Source organism: Callospermophilus lateralis, chromosome 8, assembly GCF_048772815.1.
Source record: "Callospermophilus lateralis isolate mCalLat2 chromosome 8, mCalLat2.hap1, whole genome shotgun sequence".
Lineage (NCBI taxonomy): Eukaryota > Metazoa > Chordata > Mammalia > Rodentia > Sciuridae > Callospermophilus > Callospermophilus lateralis.
Window position 1 is genome coordinate 102,978,547 of NC_135312.1, and position 22,213 is coordinate 103,000,759.

The 22,213-nt window shown below is 36.2% G+C and overlaps 1 protein-coding gene across 3 annotated transcripts in view; it reads left to right on the forward strand.

Annotated features, from left to right (window-relative positions):
- Window positions 1-22,213, forward strand: part of Fam13a (family with sequence similarity 13 member A) — a 99,639-nt gene that overhangs the window by 18,461 nt on the left and 58,965 nt on the right. For all 3 annotated transcript variants that reach the window (XM_076864841.2, XM_076864839.2, XM_076864840.2), the window contains 2 exons: window positions 13,317-13,358; window positions 16,371-16,550. In XM_076864841.2, the coding sequence (XP_076720956.1) occupies window positions 13,317-13,358; window positions 16,371-16,550 (222 nt within the window). The remainder of the gene's footprint in view (window positions 1-13,316; window positions 13,359-16,370; window positions 16,551-22,213) is intronic.

A 22,213-nucleotide genomic window follows, 5' to 3' on the forward strand; every position in this document is an offset into this window, starting at 1 on the left:
CATGCTAGTAGACCACTTGCCTAGCAAGCTTAAGGGTCCAGGTTCAATCCCCAGTACTGAGGGGGGCGGGGGAAATCTGTTCTCCACCTATAAGAGGTGGGAGGGGGCAAGGCACATCCAAGGAGCACTTACTCAAGACACCCTGGGTAATAAGAGCTTATTTACTGTAGAGTAGGAAGCTAAACATTTATCAAGTTTGAAGTTAGAGAATTATATTCTAAAGTTTGTAAGACCAAGATGACAACTCTTAAAACCAGTCAAGTTATCACAGTTCAAGGTAGATGCTAAACTAGATCACTTTTTCCCCCACTGGCTGAATGCCTGTTGTACTCATACAAGATTTTCAGTGAACTGTCTGAGTGAGCTATCACCTAGAACCAAGTTCCCCTGGTTGCATTTCATTCCTAATTATCTACCTACCCACTTCAAGACTCAGAAAATATGTCTGAAAATGTAAATTAAAGGTGTTGAGATTTCTTAGTCTTTCCTCAATTTTGAAGCCTACTTTTAAAAGAAAATGTCAGGCTATGTGATACATAATTTTTTTTTATTTACTTATTTTGAATCTAATTTGTTGCAACAGACACAGAGTTAGATTTAGAGTATAATTCTACCACCAATAGCTCAGAAATGTGTCATAGGACGCCAGGCTTAGCCAAGTAACTGCTTTTGGGTAATGTTCTGCCCTTTAGAGACTCGTAGCATGTTGCATAATCACTTTGTGGCAAGAGAGGGAACATTTGAGGTTTCAGTTTGAGACAACATGGTGGTCCATTTTTTTTCATCCTGTTTCCTGCCAACCAGATCAGCATATTCTGGTTCATAGGCTATCTCGACTATGCAATTACTGTGAACAAATGAGCATGTTGTTGCTGAATGCACAGTGTCTCTGGCATTCATTATGTAAATATTCACAGTAATATCAAACAAATAATTATTACCTATTAGTGAAAAGAAATAAATAAAAAGTAAGTTTTACACAATATGGGACACTATAGCACCAGATCATGCTAGCTAATGAGAACTATTTCTCTGAATATCTTAATTTTATTACTCTGGGTAATGTCAATCTGTGTTTTTCCTAGAATTGAATTATCTTTAAAGTATTGGAGGAAATGGATTTTATTAGTCTAAAGTCTTCAAAGAAACATAATGGTGTTATATAGTGTGAAAGTATTTGTAATTAACTAATAATACGATTTTTTTTAAAAAAATGTATATTTTCACTATGAAAGTAAAGTAAAATAATGTATTTACTGAACTTTCAGTAGAAGCTATTTTATCTTCATATAAATTATAAAAAAAATTAAAATTTAGGGGAAACTGAAATTAGGGGAAAAAAGACTAAAACATGCACACTAGTCCACATTTATAGTACAAAAAGGAAAATTTACCAGCAGGCATTTTTGTCATACGATGGAAATTTAAACTAAGTGGAGCTATTTCATAAATGCAGAAGCAGTAAGTTTTTAGTCTGAAATTTAAAATTTAAAAATAGTTTCTTTTTCTGAATAACATTATATGATAGTCTTAGAAATAATGTAAGAATTAGTTTGATACAAGTTAATTCAACTTTTTTATCACCCGCTTGACATGAAGGAGGGAGAATCTAATAAAACATGAGCCTTTTTTTTTCAATTATTTGCATGGCTGGTTTTAGACAGACTTGGGTTATTCTAGCATATAACATTTAACTAGAAGAAAGAAAACATGATTGTTAATTGTGATTAAGCTCCAGATTTGGCGGGGGAGGGGGGCGCACTAGAAACATGACATGTCTACTGATAATTATAAATTAGTGCACACTTTATGTTCTAAATATATTTATACATTTCTGTAGCTCCCTTGTCTTTTCTGTCTTTCCCTCCCACTTTATTACTTAAGAATCCTTTAATGCAATGCTCAAAAGGGGAGCTATTGCAAGACTCATGAATTCCTAAGTGATTTGTTAACATGATGAGAAATTACACTGGCCCTTTTAAATTCAGAATAATATTGCATGTCTTTAGAAAGAAAAAAGCAATCGATAGTTACAAACTGCTCTCTGCCCTGACTAGGAATATTGAGAATTATATATGGTATTTTGAATTGATAGTTACAAACTGCTCTCTGACCTAACTAGGAATATTGAGAATTATATATGGTATTTTGATAGTGTTGATTGGCCAGGGTTTTCTCAAAAAGAGAAATCAAGAGATGAGACACATCTGCTGAGATGGGTACTCACAGAAGATACATTCACCCATGAATAGCCAGGCAGAGGGGATGGGGTGGTCAACTGGTCAGTAGTGAGGTGTTCAGTTTGGTGGTTAATTCCGAAAGATCAGCATGAGGTGCAACAATAAACTTTTGTTACTATAAGTCTTGGAGTGGGCAGTCCTCAGGGAAAACAGAAGATAAGAACAGAGCAGCCCCCTAGTCTCAAAGGAAGGAGAGTAGATGATAAAAGTTGATCACGGGAACCCAGCTTTTGGAGTAGAGATAAGCAGTGTTGGTGTCTTGGTAGGGGCAGAGATGCAGGGCACATGCAATTGTTACCTTGATCCATTTGTCACCTTACAGAATTTCAGTTTCTGCAGCTTGAAATTTTCTTTTAAAAGTGACCGCTGAACTACATGTTAGTCTATTGTACATTTCAGTTGCTTTCCATCCTTTCTGTGATGAAGTAGGGCTGTTAGAGTCAGGCATTCATTTTTATTCTAAATCAAACATCTGCTGTGATAACAACTCTGTCTTTTCTAACTGCTACTTTTTTAGTTTAGCCTAAATCAACAGAGAACCATTTGTCTTTCTTTGAAAAGGAAGGAAATAGTAGCTACAGATCAACACCTGCCACCATCCTGTGTCAAGTTTATTGCAGTTACAGTAGCTCAAACAGTAGGTGTCATTGTTCCCCAGATTGCTCGGTAGGGATTAACCAACCCTGTTGAAATGTTTGGACAAGGACAGGTTGTGCCACCCCATCATGAGATTGCAGCAAAACAAACATGTACCTGCAAACTTAAAGTGAAGAACATTCTTGGCAAGGATGCCCATATCGTGGTCCCTTTCACAGTGTAGGCTGGAATCCAAAAACAGAAGCCCCTATCTCAGTTGCTCTAATTAGCATCAAAGCAACTTGCTTTTGGTGTTTTTCCATGCCATGTTCACTCAGTCGGGTGGTGTCTGCAATTCTTTTGCCTGGCATCCTGTCAGATCTGCTGCTAGTTCTGCTTTCATTGTCTGAGGTTTCATGTTTCTTCTTGATTTCTGGGTTGGTTTCCACTGGAACTAGAGTTCTTGATTTCCAACTTCTGTTTCTCCTCATCTTTACCTTTTCCCACCTCACCTACACTGCCTTCAGATACCTGTGGCCAAGATCAGACTTATCCTCATCTCATCCTATGAGAATTCTACCCTTGAATTTCCTCTACAAATTCCTGGATTGTTTGGATGAATCGATAAATAGATAGACATAAATATAGATTTATAGAACCTGTTTTTCCTGTACTTTATCAAAATTCTATGTATGCCCCTCAGGACCATATACCTATAACCAGTCTTTATTCACTGGACTTTCACCAACTCATGTGGCTTTTAAAATACCTGCTCCTGGTGTGGTAACTGTACATCTGTCTTCCAGCAGGGCATTATCTTTCTTAACCCTGTTCTCATCTAAAGCTCCATCAGAATCCTGGAGTTGACAGGCTTTTTAAAACCTCAGTCCAAGTTTTAACATGATACAAACTGAAGTAAATTACTACTTTAGCAGACTTGGAATTACTTAGGGTCAATTTCATGAAAGCAATTTTATCTGCTTTCTAACTTTCCTGAAACAACTTAAGAGATTTATTTCCAAGTTGACTGCTAGGCATACAAATTCATCTTTAGGATGCTGTTTGTTTTTAATTGCTAGAACCTAGAATCAATCTTATGAAAGACTCTTAATCATTCCTCATGTTTCAGGAAAAATTTAGCTTTGGATAAATTCATATTAAATTTCTTTCTGATATTAAATGGTCTAGAAATTATATCACATCATTCCTATTTTTCTGATATGGAATATCAGAAAAATGCTTCTATTAAAGCATTTTTAGGTGACTTTTTGGCAGAAATATCTTTCTAAACAACTTGTGCTAGAATTTGTTCTTTTTTTCCATTTCATTAATTTTAATTTTTTTTAAGAGAGAGAGAGAGAGAGAGAGAGAGAGAATTTTTTAATATTTATTTTTTAGTATTCGGTGGACACATCTCTGTTTGTATGTGGTGCTGAGGATCGAACCCGGGCCGCACGCATGCCAGGCGAGCGCGCTACCGCTTGAGCCACATCCCCAGCCCAATTTTAATTTTTAATAGTTTTTCTTCTTAAAAGGATTTGTGCTTCCTAAAACATCTTTTTCAAGGTAAAATCTGTCATTGTCAAGTGGAAGAATGTCAGTATAGCCAGTGTAGCATGCCAGGCATCATATTTGTTGGGAACCTTTTTAAGGCCACTGACTAATCAGCAGAACAAGCAAGCAGACCAGTTATTTAGTATCTACTTGATTTTTTTTTTTTTACCAAGATGATAAAGATCAGCTAGGTATTGGGCATCCTTAGACATAAGTAAGTATTTGTTAAAATTTTGGTTTTCATGTCCCTTTGGACTGGAGTACTGACTCTAAGCTGAAGGGGCAGGCATATTTCCTCTGCCTGTGGAGCTCTGTTATTTGAGCTTTATTGTGATAAAATACAAATAACAGCCAGGCATTGTGTTGCACACCTGTAATCCTAGTGGTTCAGGAGACTGAGACAGGAGGATCAGGAGTTCAAAGACAGACTCAGCAACTTAGAGAGGCCCTAAGCAACTCAGTGAAACTCTGTCTCTAAATAAAATACAAAAAAAGGCTGGGGATGCTGCTCAGTGGTTAAGCACCCCTGATCTCAATCCCTGGTACAAACACACACACATACACACACACACACACACACATATATCTCACATAAAATTCACCAGTTTCACCATTTTTATTGTTTTTTACATTGTCATAAAATACATGATACTTAAAATTTATCATTTTAAGTACACTGTAAGTGTGCAGTGGTATTGAGTACTTTCTATTGTTGTATAGCCATCACCACCACCCATCTTCAGAGCCCTTTCTTTTCTTTTTTTTTTTTTTTTTAAAGACAGAGTGAGAGAGAGAGAATTTTTTAATATTTATTTTTTAGTTATCGGCTGACACAACATCTTTGTTTGTACGTGGTGCTGAGAATCAAACCCGGGCCGCAGGCATGGGCGCACTACCACTTGAGCCACATCCCCAGCCCCTTCAGAGCCCTTTCTAATTTGCAAAACTAAAACTATGCCCATTAAGCTAACTCCACATTTCTTTCTTCCCACCCCAGCCCCTGGTAATCACCATTCTACCTTTTGTCTCTGTCATTTTCACTACCCTGGTACCTCATATGGGTGGACTCATACAGTATTTGTCTTTTTGTGACTGGCTTATTTCACTTAGCATAATATCCTCAAGGTGCATCCATGGTGTACCATGTGTCAGAAGTTTCTTCTTTCTTAAGGCTGAATAATAATTTCACTGTTATAAACATTGCATCTACCCATTAATGGACACTTGAGTGGCTTTCATCTTTTGATCGTTGTGAATAATGCCACTATGAACTTGGGCACCCACGTGTCTGTTCAAGTAAGTCCCTGCTTTTAATTCTGTTACGGCTATACCCAGAAGTAGAGTTGCCAGATCATGTGGTAATTCTATATTTAATCTTTTGAGGAACTGCCCTCCTGCCGCACCTAGCAGCTGCACCATTTTACATTTCTACCAGTTATGCACTAATTTCAATTTGTTACCATCCTCACCAACACATGTTATTTCTTGTTTTTTGATAATACCCACCCTAAGAGTTTTAAAGCACATGGAGGTCTTTAATGATTGAGTCTCTCTGGGAAAGATTCTCAGTCTCAGATGGGATGAATGTCTATATTTTCTAAAATCATCAGAGGAGATTTTGATGCACACCTCTAGCTGAAAACCACTGAGCCAGAACACCAGTATAGCTACAGAATGTTAAAACTTTACTACTGCATCATAAAATTTTTAAGGAACTCTCTAATGAGACTTCTTGATATCTGAGAATCACTAGTCATATTTTTTTTGCATAGTAAGACATAAATGTAGATTCTGGGTTTAATTCTGTCAATGTAAGGGAAAATATTAGGCATATATTTTGACTATACTGAAAAAGATAGTGTATATAAATCTATAATGCTTCTTTTCATATGCCTTCCATCAGCATGATAAAGCAAAGGAAAATTTTTAGAAAATGAAACTTTTATATCCATTCTGCCTAGATCTCTTGTTATTCATTCCCCATTTTCCCAACTTCTGTATGGACTTCTCTTTATGGGAACTTAAGATTTTAAGAAAATGTAAGCTTCTAGCTTATACGGGGGCAGACTACCTTTGCCTGATGTACCTTCTTCCAGTTTCCCCTTTAAATTTCAAGAATGGTATAAAAGACAAAAACTGGAGAGAGCTCTATAGCAATAATTTAAAAAGCCATGCCAAAGGTCTCACTATTGGGCTGGGGATGTGGCTCAAGTGGTAATGCACTCGCCTGGCATGCGCAGGGCGCTGGGTTCGATCCTCAGCACCACATAAAATAAAAAATAAAGATGTTGTGTCCACCGAAAACTCTCTCTCTTTCTTCTCTTCTCTCTCTCTCTCTCTTTAAAAAAAAAAAAAAAGGTTTCACTCTCAATGGAGATGGACTAAGAAATGTATTTTTACCTTGCAGACTGCATATTCCACCATCTAACCCATATAGATGGACACAAAGAGAGAAGGAAAGGAGGTGGGGGAAATAGACTTGGATTCCTTCTACTGTCTATTGCCCTGACCAGAAAAGCAAGTGACATTCCCCCCAACTAAGTAGAAACTTATTTTCTGAATCACCCAGAGTTGAATTGTGTGTTCTTTTTCACCTCTCTGCCCCCATCAGCTTCTTTCTTTCATTATCCATTAAAAGACTAGAATGTTCCACAAAGAAAACCATAAAGAGAGAGGATCCCCCTGGGATGTTAGTCATCTAACACAAGCATTGAGAAAGAGCTAAAAGCAGGCAGATCATTGGAATTAATGAGTGCTTTCAAATGTACACTGCACAAAAACAAACTATTTTTTTCCTGATTCTCCAGCTTAGTCTTAACATTGGAAACGGGAGTCCACCTAAGTAGGCCTTGTTGATTGTTCTCTGGCAGACTCATGTACTGGCTCTTCCAGGCTAATCTAAGAGGGAGCATTTGCCCGAAGCCAAGTGGACAATGATATAAACTAAGACCCATCTACTCTCCCAGGATATTGGCAATGGTTCTGCCTGGATTAATTTTTTTCCCCCTTAAGTACCACTTAACTGAAGGAAACTATCTGGAACTAACAAAGAGAAATTACACACTAATGGAAATGATGATTTGATTAGCCCTGAGGACTCTCATAAAAACAGATTCCAAAGATTTTATTTATTTGTTTGTTTGTTTGTTTATTATGATTCAGAGGAAAACTTGACAAGTAATATCGTTAATCTTCTCAATAAAATGCTCCAGGACCTTACCAACCTCTTTGAAACATTAGTGGCAAGCTGTAAGGGGAGAATATGTTTAGAACTGGAAATAGAAAGACACATTTAAAAAAAAACTGAAATGAGGGAAAGAAGAGTTTAGAAATTTATTAGCAGATATTTCAAAACTGCCTGCAAAGCTATAAAGAGCAGAAATTTTTAAAAATAAATCAAGTACATAATGAAAAGGAAACTTGAAAAATGCTTTCAGAATGAAAAGAAAAAGGATAAAGATAAAATCTATATAATAAATTATGTTAGAAGTAAGGTCTGAAGTGATTGAAAAGCCCATTTGGAAACTAGTATCCTAGGGAAGAAACCACATTAGTAGGAAATAAAGGTAGAAATCAAAGATATTATATATATATACAGCTAATTAAAGAAATAGTGATCTGATACTAAGTATTGGTGACAAAGAAAATAATGAAATTCTAAATTTTGTCTCTTACATGGGAGGTTTAAAAAAATTTAGAAACATATGTAAAGAGTGGTCCTTTTCCTTTTTTAAAAATTATTTATTTATTTATTTATTTATTTGGGGTCTGTGTGTTTGTGTGTGTGGTGTGCTGAGATTGAACCAAGGGCCTTGCTCAGGCTAGGCAACCACCCTACCATTGAACTATACCCTCAGCCCCTGAAGAACTGATTCTTTGGGAGTAAATATGAAAGTATAAATTAGAAACACTCCTGGTAAATTTAAGGGGAAAAAGGAATACTACTAATAATTAGAATTGTAAGTGTAAAGTTAATGAAAGTATAAGAATATGTTCTTCTTGAAGTCATATCTATGTAGTATGTTTTCAATTTATGTTCTGGTATATTATGTATATATAGTATATAATTTAAAACCAAAGTGTACCCGGTACTCTAGAGGCTGAGAGAGGAGGATTACAAATTCAAGGCCAACCTTGGCAACTTAGCAAAACTGTTTCAAGAATAAAAAAACAGAATGGGAATTGGTAATGTAGCTCAGTGGCAAAGTGTCCTTGGGCTCAACCCCAATATCAAAAAAATTTTTAAAAAAATTTAAATAAAATTCAAAAATATTTCACAGAAGGTGGTTAATATTATCCAAGTTGAAACACTATAAATATTCCATTAACTTTCTGCATAATAATCATAGCTAAATGTTAAAGCAAAACGAATAAATAAATATTTAACATTAAGTGTATTTGTTTTAATGTATAATAATCTAAATGAACTAAAATCATGAAAAATTTTGAAAGTCATTATACAGTTACAAATAAATTTTACAGTTCTCAACAATGTTGACACTGTTTATCAACTTTCAGTATTTTAAGATGATACTAAGAATACTGATTTTTTGTTGTTGTTGTTAAATCGGGGAAATTAAGAGTTTCATTTTATTTTGATGTAACTTATGTTTGCTTATTTAAACAAATCCCAAATAATTGTCTTTTCAATTCTTACTCAAGTAAGCATAAATGTTATATTAGTGAGAAATGATTCCATTAGACCCTATTGATTTCTATTAAAACAGCAGTATTTATAGGCAGTTTTTACAGGCCATAGAAGAGGATACACAGAATTCATGCCTTTTCAAGATATCTTGTTTTTGTAGATTTGAAACTTATTTCCTTTTGTGTGTATGTTTCTCCATTTCAAATCAAGAGATCTATTTAAGGAATCACTCGTCAACAGGCATCTGTGCATTTTACCACATGCAGATTTGAGAGACCAATGTTACTAAGCAAAATTGGCTTAAGGAATTGGAGGTTGAGTTTTGCTAATAGAAATAAAGACTGAAGATATTTATATCCTAGAACATATTTCAGAGTCAGCCTAGACTATTTTAAATGACCATACCAAAACAGTATTCAGTTGCTTCATCAGTAACAGTAGGCCTGGGTAATGAAATAGGCTGTAACACTGGGGTTTACATATGAACCTACTACTTTCAATTTTTGATACTTGCTTTATCAACATTAGAAATGAGCCCTTCCATATCCATGTTTACAATGAGTAAGAAAGAAATTTTCTTAGCAAGTCAGTCAAAGGTTCTGAAAAATGCATTCTTATTGTGCACAGAGGATGAAAAAACAAGCTACACATGGAGGAAGGAAACCTTCGCTTTAGCTTATAATTTAAATGCTTTTGCTTTTTTTGTTTGTGTCTTGGAGTTTTCTTCATGAGGCAACTATAGCTATGGAAGAAATCTTTATCCTTATTGCTGTCATTAAATTTTCTTAGAAATCTTGTTGTTGGTGAATTGTTATAAAACACATCCCACAGGAATTACGGAGGTGGTTAGATACCTGACCAAAGTCATTTTGGCATCTCATAAACCATAAATTTGACTAATATAGCCATAAAACTAAATATGCAGTTTTGTCTTTCGTAATGATCTAAATTTTAGGACAATAAACTTGAATTTGAGATAGTGTTATAAACTTTTAGAGCTAAACAAAAACCACAGAAATTCCCTAGCCGGGCCTTTCATTTTCTGATGAAGAAACCAACCCAAAGCAGCCAGGCTAACCAACAACCTGCCTATGATTTCAGCCAATTAACTGCAGAGCCAAGACCAAAACTTTTTCTGATTCCCAATGGAAAGTGTTCCCTTCTCTTAATTTCTAAAAAAAAAAAAAAAAATGAAATACATAAACTGGAAATACCAAAATACTATTAAAAACATCAATTTATATTTTAAGTACTATTTAAAAACATAAAAATATAAATTAATTATACATCTGACCTAAAATAAATATGCTAGAAAAAATGAATATGATTTAATTATTTGGTTTTATTATTGATTTATTTATTTACTTTTGTATTTTGAGAAAGGCTTCTTATGACTGATATAGATTGCTCAGATCATTTTTATTTTAAGCTGTAAAGGAAATTTTATTGTGTTGACTTTATTCACTACTGCTGGCATGAATTTTTCATATCGTACTTTTAACACTTAGATTAGAAAGTTTTAAAATAGCCATGTGATACCTAAGTAATTAAAGTTTTAAAGAATTTTACTTGCAAGGATATAAGTCTTGCTATTCAAGGTGTCTTCTACAAAACCCAAAACAGCAGGATCACTGGCGAATTTATTAAAAATGCAGAATCTGGCTGGGAATGTGGCTCATTGGTAGACAGAGTACTTGACCAGCATATGTGAGGCCCTGAGTTTGATCCCCAGCAACTCAAATGTGTGTGTGTGTGTGTGTGTGTGTGTGTGTGTATGCATGTATACATGTACACACATATAAACATTTTTGTATATTTTTTATATCCCTCTGACATATAGATATATATGTATATAAAGGCAAAATATATGTATGTGTGTTTATACTATACATAGGCACATATATGCACGTGTATTACATATATAGAGACACATACAGTATACACACACACACACACACACACATATTCATGTGGAAAGAAGCACAAGTCAAAAATGTGTGAAAAAGTGGCTGGGGCTGTAGCTCAGTGGCAGAGTACTTGCCTAGCATGCGTGAGGCACTGGGTTCAATTCTCAGTACCACATAAAAATAAGCAAATAAAATAAAGGCATTCTGTCCATCTACAACTACAAAAAAAATCTTTACAAAATTGTGTGTGACGAATTGAGTGTCAACATACTTTATATACAAACAGAGATATGAAAATTGTGGTTTATATGTGTAATAAGAATTGTAATGCATTCCGCTGTCATTTTTTTAAATCAATTAAAAAAAAGAAAAAGATTTTTAAAAATGTGTGAAAGGGAGGAGAAGTACATCTCTTCATTCTGAGATGGCTTGGGGGGCTAACTGGCTAACAACTTGACTTTGGAATGTTTTTTAGCATCTAGCAAATCTACATTCCTTCTCCTCTTCTAGGTTTCCCCCTGAGTCATTATTAACATTGGTCCCTGCTCCCAAAACCAAGATTGTGTAACTGTAGTGAGAAGTGGAGTATAAGAGTTAATTATACAGGGTTGGATTTACAGAGGGTGAACCACAAAACATCAAAAGCAGGGACTGCCTGTTCCAGCTGAGGACAGAGAGCAGCAGAGGATTTACTGTTGGTTATGTAGCCTGGGAACCATTCTGAATAACAGCCATCATGAAGCAGAGGAGAAATGATTGTGATTAAAAGCAAAATAAAATACTGTCTCCATAGACAAAGATGACTCCAGTGAGTTTTTTCTCTAGTGAGTAATGGATTAAAAGACAGTGTAGTGTAGTGTAGTGTAGTGATTAAGAGCTAAAGAGCTGAGCTAAAACTTACTTGGTTCAAATTGTAGCTCATCTATTTCTTGGCTCTATGGCCAAGTTACTCAATCTCTTGAACTTGATAACAAAGAAAACAATAACACCTACCTCATAGGGCTGTTGTAAACCCTGAGGAAATCTATGTAAAAAGAACTTAGCACAGAGTCTGAAGCATAGTAAGTATTCAGTAAGTTTTAGGGCATTTTATTTATTTTTTTACATGTTTACTTTATGATTCTTCACATCAGTGTTCTTTTGCACAGTAGCTTGTTTTCATGGCTTTCCTATCAGCGACCATAACAAAGAGCTGCAGTTTTAACAAAAGAAAATTCTGTGTGGCCAATGTGAGTTTGCTGATCACCTCTGGGATAATGAGTCCTGTACCTGCTGTGAGGTGGTGGCCATGCTAGGGAGTATGATGAAAGAAAAGGAAAAATATCATAATCCCTTGAGGCACTTTGATTCTGAATTGAAAGAGACAGGCTATACACTTACATGGGAGAAAAAACTAACAGATGATTCGAAAGCGACATGTTCGTGTGTTGAAAATTATACAGTGTAAATTAGGGTATTAGGAGTAGCTGAAAGAAAATTATCAATATTGACCATTAATGGCTTTGATGGAAGAAAGAAAAAGAGAGAAAACTGCTAGGTAAAATTGACATTTAACATACCTAACATTTTGTGGGGTTTTTGTTTTGTTTTGTTTTGTTTTCTGCCTTCTTATTTAACCTCTTTTTAAAAAGCACAATTCTTGATTTGGAAGCACTAGAGGGCAGAATGGAAGAAATTCATGGTATGAATACCTTTAAAATGGCCACAGGCCTCAGCCCTCGCTGTGGGTATGTGCATGTGGCCTGCATGAGGGAGAAAGTTCTGAAGCTGTCAGTCATATTGAATACTTCTATTACTCTCTGCTTTATGCTGACCACTTTTTAACTCTTTTGAAAGTATTCAATCTTTGGAAAAATGAGATTGTAGAGAAAGTTTATAAATGCTCAAAAAAAAAAAAAAAAGAAAAAAGATTGCAAATCATCTGTTAAGATGAACCTTACAGAGTTTGAGATGATGGATGCTTCTATCTGCCGGCCTGGGGACCAGGAGGAGATGGATTTGGCTTGGGAGAGCAGGGAATCTGTGGGATAGGTCTCAGGAAGGCAGTTGGTAACAACTTCATTAACATTTTAGGAAAATGAAAAGCCCCTAAACCAGGACTTTGGAAGTAGGGGGAGAGTGAAAAGATCATTTTCCAAGATCTGTTATGAAATTGTTGCTGTGGACATTTCTAAAAAGGCGAGAGGCCACTGTTGAGGAAGAGACAACTGGGGCGCTCTCTATTTCTAGAAATGCAAGAAAATGGGCACCTGGCAAGGGAGGGTTAAACATAGTGCAAGGGTCGCTCAGAACCTGGCTGATTCTTCCAGCCTGGGATCCCCTTCAGATACTTGGCTTACCATCTGTGATCCCTCATCTAACCTGACTTCTCTCTTTGCTTCTTCTCCACAGTGCTCATGTGTCCCAAGTCAGCAGTGTTTCAACAACTGGAGAGTAAGTTATTTGGGTTGAGTTTTTGTGTTTTGTGTTTTTTGTTTTTTTTTAACTCCTCATTCCCATTTATTAAACAGAAAAAAAGCAATTCAAAATTGTACAGTATTGAACTATGAAAATGATAGACAACCAGTGGTTTTTGTACCGCTTGTTTTTTATTAGTGCATTATAGTGATACAGTAGGGTTCATTTTGACATAATCACACATGCATGGGATATAGTTTCCTCCATTTCATTCCCAGAACTTTCCTTTTCCTTTCCTTCCTCTCTCCCCCGGACCCCTTCCTCTACTGGTCTTCCTTCTATTTATTTGTTTTTAATTGGTGCTTTATAGATGTACATAAAGGTGGAATTCACTGTGGTGTATTCATATATGATGATTCTTAAGCCACCTGAATGCAGAGGAGAGGACTACGGTGCTTCCTGCATAAGGTCCTGTGTGCGGCTAAAGAATGCCACCATTTCAAACCACCAACTTTTTGTTTACTTTGTGAAAAATAATGTCAGGGTCAATTAATATTTGCAAAGGAGCCTAGGTGCTCTGGGGGCATCTTGCCATGGAGAATGTAGTTAAAGGTTGAAATATTAACCATGTGTGTACTTCCTACGTTCATTTTATTGTGCCTCCATTTACTGAGTGTATGGAATATGCCAAGCGCAGAGTTAGATGTGTAATGTCGGGTAAACCTTGGGCTCTGACTGCAAGAATTTTATAGTCTTTTTTACAGGGATAAAAAAAAAAAAAAAAAAAAAAAATGAAGCAAATTAGTGATGGCAGCAAGTCTTTCTCCACAGGACAGAGGTGGTGTTCCATTCCTGATATCCGAGGATGTCTGTTTCCTCCAAGGGCTTCCACTTACTTTGATTAAATCCTAACTACAGGTTTTGGCCCTGGGGTCCCTCTGACCACGCTGTTCTGTATGCTTCAGCCACCCAACCTGTTGCTGGAGTAGGCCAGCTTATGTCTGGCTCAGAGTCTCTGCACTGGCTGTTTCTCTCTCTGGCCAGCACTTTCTTATCATTCACTTTTTGTGCAAAGGTCATTTCATCTGGGAATCCCTGGTTACTTGTCCTCACTCTCCAACCTTTGTTTTAGAGAATTTTCCACTATTTGACATTACATTGCTATATTTGTTATCTCTCTTGCCTTATGAGAATTTAAGCTCCATCAACATAAGACCTTGCCTGTTGTGTTCATTGCAAACTCCCTAACACCAAGAATAGTGTGTGGCATTTATTAGGACCCAATGCAGTGTTTGTCAAATGACTGAATGAATGGCTCCTGACCCAAAGACCTTGCCCCTCACATCTCTCTCTCTCTCTTCCTTTTTTTTTTTAAACTGGAAATTAAATCAAGGGGTACTTAATCATTGAGCTATATCCCCAGCCCTTTTTTATATTTTATTTAGAGACAGGGTCTCACTGAATTGCTTAGTTAAGTTCCTAAAGCTGGCTTTGAAGTCAAAATCCTCCTGCCTCAGCCTCCCAAGCCACAGGGATTACAGGCATGGGCCACTGGACCCAGATTCTCTTCTTGTTGGGACACGTGCAGGCCTTCTTGAAGTGTCCCTCCTTGGCAAGGATCAGGTGTGGTAGGTGGGAAGGATGTGTTATAATAAGGAAGGAGAGAAGAATTAGAAGAAGCATTAATTAGAATGAATTGGGGCCTAACGGGATGGATCTGGATTTATGTTCCTCCTTTTCAGGTGAAGAAGCAAGCAAAGGGCAGGACTGACTTCCCTCAGGTCTATCAATTTTAAAGAGATCCCAAAACTATACCAAAATTGACATGTTCTTGCTCTTTTTGTTTCCTAAAATCCTTTCCTACTTATATGTCTAAAACAGTTTAGAAAATCTTAAGTTGGTCTGTGTGTACATATTAGTTTACTCACATCCCTTCATAACACATTAGGTAATCTGTCATTGGGGACACAGATAAAATAAAATAAAGTAAAATAGTTCTAATGCCCAAATTAATTTAGATTCTACTTACTCACTGTCTTAAATAGTCATAATAAAAGTTGAATGAAATAAATGAGTCTTTTATAAAACTACATTTGGAAAATCTTAAATTCCCAAAATGCTATTTTATTTTAGAGAATGTTTCTTCTAAGTTTAAGCATTTAAAAAACATCTGTGTGATTCTTTTGTAAGTGAAGAAAAACATGCTTCAAGGAGTATAAGTTGAGAATTTTCCATGGCATCTTATTCAAAATTAAATAGCATGGTTATAAAAGAAGCTTTAGACACATTGAAAGATTCTATAGCTTTAAAAATGATAACCATTCATATCTACTCGTGCCTTCTTTTCAGCCTTTTGTATTTACCTGCTTTTCCCAGGTCAAACAAGTAAATCTACCCTTCCAACTTGAATAATATATTGTGGAGTGTGTTTGTATGAATGCAGCTTCAATTTTATACAGCATAATTTATCCAATTAGAGGTTAGGAAAGATTATGTCTTATGAGCTGTAATTGTTCTTATGAGCTGGATTTGTTTGTTTGTTTTCTTTCCAAATATCATTGTTCCATGTATAATTTTATCTTAAAAGGATTCTAAGTATATAATATATATAAAATGTATCCTAAAATTATTTGTGCCAGTTTGCCTTATGAATTATATTATCGTCATCTGCAGAACTGGTATGAAATCCAAAAGAATTATTCTATAAGGGAAAAAATCTTTCCTCATTCTGCCTTATATTAAATGATACTTATTTCCTGAAAAACTCATAATTGTTGCTGGACATGAGCATTATCAATAATCCAAGACCCTAAAAATGAGAAGCACAGTTATTAAATTGCTAGAAATTGTTCGATTTTGTTTTAAGTACATGCTGCAAGTATTTTTTGATTCAAGTGTCATACATACTCTGTCTTCATTCATGAAGTATGAAAGGCCTTCCATTGGAAAAAGATGTTTCCAAAAGTACAGGCATGTGTTTTTAAAAGACATCAATGATAAACTTGATTGCTTGATTGTAATTATATATATATATATATTTTTAATCAGACTCTTAGAAAGAACCATCCGGTCAGCTGTGGAACAGCATCTTTTTGATGTTAACGGCTCTGGAGGTCAAAGTTCAGAGGACTCAGAATCTGGAACCTCTTCAGCATCTTCTTCCAGCTCTGCCAGACAGCGACGACGCCAGTCCAAGGAGCAGGATGAAGTTCGTTGTTGTAGAGATAAGTAAGTTGATGCTGATGCTGCTTTTTGCCTGAGTTTTCTCTTCTTCTTTTAAAGACACACAGCTGAATGAGTTGCTATATTCCAGTCACTCCTCTCGCTTCTCTCCCTTTTCAGTATTTAGGTTAACACTTTCAAAGTTTTCATTTTGACCATTCTAAACTTAGTTCACATTTAGAAATTCATAGGCGACTGAATGAACACCTGTTTCTTCTAGATGTTCTGTGCATTGTGGGAAACCACCTCTGATTTAATTCATTTTCACATCTTCCTCTGGAATGTCTTATTTAGAGAGATACTGAGCCATGGGAGGAGAAACTGGACATATGCCTGTCTAGAGGCATTTTTATTTCCTCGTTAGTCAACATTAAGTTGATTGTTAGACTAGTTTATTAACCAGAAGATGAACCAGGATATTGAACCTCACTGAAATAGTCTGATACTTGGTTATGCTTTAGTGTAAGAAAGATTGAGTTTAAATCAAATCAAAAGACAAAAAGCTGAACTTCTTTCTAATTTTAATGACTAACGTTAAGGCATTCTCACAATACGCATTTCAGGAAGGGTATTACAAGGAGTTTTAATCTCCATTAAAGGATTTGATATAGAGCAGAGGTAAAACACACAGGCAGTGGTCAGGGTAACCTGGGACCTGCCCCCCACCAAAAGATGGAGGATGCCCACAAGGTCGCCCATTGAACTTCTGGACCTGGGTGGACTCCAAAAGCAGAAAGGGAAGAGTCAAGATGACTGAACAGAAAGGACCCCCAGGATGACAAATGAACAGATCCTTTCAAGCCAAATCTCCCAGCGTTTCCTATGAAGGACTGATAGAAATGGCCACAAAAAAGCTCCATTTTTGTTTACTAACTAAGAAATACCACTCTTGTCCTCTTTCTGTTTCATCTTCTACCACTTCAACCAAAATCTTCAGGGTATAAGGGTCAATATTCTGATGAACTCTTAGAATAGTAATACAACAAAGGCTTAGGGCACTAGGATATACCTTAAGAAAATGTCCCATATATTTTATTTTCTTTAGTTGAGTATCACCTCATTTTAAAAAGATGGATGAGGATCACAATTTCCAAAGCCTTCACTATACAAAAAAAGTGATAAGCTCCAGGCGCAGTGGCACATGCCTATAATCCCAATGGCTCAGGAGTCTGAGGCAGGAGGATTGTGAGTCCAAAGCCAGCCTCAGCAACAGCAAGGTGCTAAGCAACTCAGTGAGACCCTGTCTCTAAATAAAATATAAAAAGCATAAGGATATGTCTCAGTGGTTGAGCATCCCAAGGTTCGATTCCTGGTTAAAAAAAAAAAAAAAAAAGTATGCTATCCCAAGAAGACTTCTCATGGGTTCTTTGAGATCCTAGCATGAGCACTCTGGTTTTCTTCTTCTTGTTTTGATACCAGGGATTGAACCCTGAGGTGCTTAACCACTGAGCCACATCCCCAGCCCTTTTTATATTTTATTTTGAGACAGGTTCTCACTAGTTGCTTAGAGCCTCACTAAGTTGCAAAGACTGGCTTTGAACTCATCATCCTTCTGCTTCAGCTTCCCTAGCTGCTGAGAGTACAGCATGCACCATCATGCCTGGCTATGAGCACTCTTGAATGTCCAAGAGTGAACTATTAGTGAGCACTTTGGACACATAAAATGGACTATATTGACCAGGAGCAAGGAAACCTTCTTTCACTTCTACCAAGCTTTATCTAAGTCCTGTTCTTCTTTCATACCCTTAAGACAGATCACTTCTGCTGATTACACAAAGGGCAACCTAGATTCCCAGCATAATCTCCCAGGCTGGTCAACTCCTGACCAACAGAGGATGATTCTCACCCACCCCACCTTCCAAACACCTGGAAAGATAATCACTGAGATGCTAAATTCAGGGTTACTTCCATGACTGAGCAAAATTAAGGAACTGTTTCCTTCAGTTGAATCAATCTTTTTTTTAATAGTAAATAAGCAAAAAGGTTTTTTCTCCCTCAAATTTTACTTTTTCACAGCACTTACATTGATGATTTTTTAGGGTAATTACTATAAGAAAGAATGATTTGAAAATCTATTTTGGTTACTATAAGCACTCAAATGGGAGGGACACTATTTCTTCATGTTTGTTTTGGTGGGACGCATGAAATGCTGTTAATAAGCAGGTTAGTAAATCTGCTCAATTAAAAAATAAAGAGAAAAAAAAATTTTAAAAAGATTCAATGTAAAATACAGATGAACAACTACCAATCAAATTATTTAATAATCACAATTTAAATACACGAGAAAAAGAATTTTAACAGATAATAGACTTATATTCAGATTCCTCCTGAAAATTCTAAGATTATTTTTATTCACTGTAGCCTCTTACTGTTTTGAACTCCTTACTAAAGTAAAAAACTAAACAAAACCTAAGTTCCCCTCATTTTTTTTCACCTGAATCATAGTCTTCATCAAAATATTTGTTAGGCAAAAAAACAAAACAAAACTTCTATTGGCTTAAAGAAAACCAAAAAGATAAATAAATTCCATGCAGTATAGCATTGAGATGCTAAGGTCTATATTAACAAATGTAATCTCAAAAATAAAGCATTATTAATGATAAAAACCCATTAACTTTACTAGTAATTTATACTGTACTTTTTTTAAAGAAAACATTTGTCTTAGAGCTGGTGGATAGGAGGGGTGTTTATAACCTTCCACTTAGAAAATAGAAAAACTATAGCATTTAAAATTGGCTACTGACTGAGTTTTATAGAAAGTGTTAGGCATATAATTAGTGTTCTGCCTATGTTTTATTATACAGCAAGTATGAATTATTCATTTACCACTGTTCCTACCCTCTGCCTTGTTTTTTGCTGAATAGTATGTAGCAACACTTTGCATTTTTAAAATATCCTGGATGTATATGACATCTTGCTTTCCACCCTCTTTGGACAGAAGGAAAGCAAGTAGGGGTGGGAAGTGGTAGTGTGCAGATAGCAAGAACAGGGTGATGTGGGTGGTTGGTGGCAGCAGATGGTGAACAGTGGGGATAAGGTCAAAAACGGGCAGGGGCCAGACAGGGCCAAGAAATATGAGACATTTAAATATGTCTGAATTTAAATATAATTTCCCAAGTCCATGGGCTGACATTTTTTGCTGAAATTATCTGGATTGTATTTAATTAGCAACTTGGAGGAACCAAAGGAGATGGAGAGTGGTAGAGGCTGATCATCTGCAGACCACGCCCACAGAACTCCAACCCCACCCTCAATTGTTCTCTGGTTTTTCCTCCACTGCTCATTTTGGTCCCTGGTCCTGGTTAAGTCACAACTGAACACTGAATAAGAGAATCTTGGGGGATAGATATCTATATGCTATTGGGGTACTGTCTATAACCAAGCTAACTTACAAACAGTCCCACCATAGTCTTTTTCCTTGGACTAAGCATGCAGAAGTCCCTTTCCAGTGCTCCTTATTTGTATCACCCTTGTCGCCGTGAAATGCCCAACCATCCCAGCTAACCCACTAGGTCATGTCAAATGTGAATAGTTAACCATCAAGCCCACCTCCAGTGCCTTCTTTCAGCTCCCCAGGTCCTCAAGGAGCAAAGCTCATTTGTAAGACCCAGAGCTACAATTTTGCCCAACCCAGCTTTGTGTGTTGGGGGTGGGAGGGATGAGGGATTTAGCTCAGGTACTTTTCCACTGAGCTACACCCTCAGCCTTTATTTATTTATTTATTTGTTTGTTTGTTTGTTTGTTTGTTTATTTGATGCAGTGTCTTGCTAAGTTGCTGAGGCTACACTTGAACTTGCATCTCCCACCTCACCCTCACAAATCTCTGGGACTACTGGCATGTGCCACCATGCCAGCCCCTGACCCAGCTTTGACCCAGACCCATAGTCCTTTCCTCTTGCCCCCTCTCCTTCATCCTTTCTCTCACTTTCCTTGGCCCAAGGCTCTTGTTCTGAACCTTTTTCCCTTTAGCTCCATTCTTTCCTTTCATTCATCCTTTTACTTTTAATACCTTTCCAATTGGCTGATTCATCCAGCATTTCCACTTTGGTGTCAGATTCCTCCTTTCATGACTTTGAAATGCCACCATGAAGGTCCCCTTGAGTAACCCCAGGAGAGTTACTTATGGTAAATGAGTTATTCATAGTATATGTTTATACATAATGGATTCATTTATCTAAGCTTTTCATCAGGCTTTGTTTTTAAAAATAAGGAAAAATTAAGCTAGAGTTTGTAATTTTCTATTCAAAACTATTAGCCTTATGGAATGATTGAAAGCCATTTCAAAAAATAGAAATTCAGTTTACCTCTCACAACTTAGAACTGCAGCCAGTTAAAAAGTATCCTTGAAGTCAATGATGATTATATTTCAAAAGAAAATATAATGAAAATCATTTTGGTGCAAATGATTTGCTCTTTGTCTAAATTCATAAGGAAATATAACCAGACTCATATTATTTGCTACACTAAAAACATAAAACTGTAAGTAACATATTTGTTATATATAAAGGTTGAGTTGATTTATTTATTTAAAAATTCTGGAGGCTGGGGCTGGGGCTCAGAGATAGAATGCTCATCTAGCATGTGTGAGGCACTGGGTTTGATCCTCAGCATCACATAAAAATAAATAAAATAAAGATATTTTGTCCAACTACAACTAAAAAATAAATATTTTAAAAATTCTGCCATTACAAGGTAAATACAAATGTTGTAGTATCTTGTTGATGGGTAAATGGAAGTTTTTTTGTGATAATCCCTCTACTTTGCATATTTGAAGAAATTCGTAATAATTTTTTTTTTCAAAAAAGCAAAGCATCAATTGAATGAAGATGGTTGAAATCTTCCAAAACACATTGAAATAGAAAACCAAGCCAAATGCTATAAATAAATTAAATGTATAAGTATATCTAAAATTCTATGAAGTAAAAACGAAAGCATGCTATATTGGGCAGGATAATAAATAGTTTAGTAGTATTAGAATATTACATATATATGCAGGAGTGAGGAGAAAACCCTGAAAAAAAAAAAAACTGGAAGTGAAACCTAGGTGATGAAAATGAGAAGTCCAAAGATCTAAGTTTACATCAAATCTAAGAAATGGTGTATGCATGCTCCCCATGGGCACAATGGCTGACACACATTGATGCACATGAACACAAAGACTTTGCTTTGGGGAGAACAGGATTTCCACAATAAGCACAACTACACTATCAGATTTTCATGTATTTATTTTGAAGTGATTTATTTCAGACACTGTCCCAAAAGATTATAAAATAAACTCTCATTTGATTTTTTAAAATAATTTTTTGCTTTCATATTACTCCACTTGGGCTGCTCTAACAAAATACACAGATTGAGTGGCTTATACAACGGACATTGACTTTCCCACAGTTCAGGAGCCTAGGAGACCAAGATCAAGGTACCAGAAGGGTTGGTTTCTGGCAAGAGCTCTCTCCTTGGCTTGCAGATAGCCATCTTCTCACTGTATCCTCACGTGCATTTCCCCTGTGCACCTGCTTTCCTGGTGTCTTTTCTTGTGCATGTGAGGACAGCATTCATATTCGCTTAGGGTCCCCCATCATTTGACGTTAATTACTTTCTGAGAAACCTTGTCTCCCAACACAGTCACATTGAGCTTTAGGACTTCTACATAAAATTGTTTTGTTTTGTTC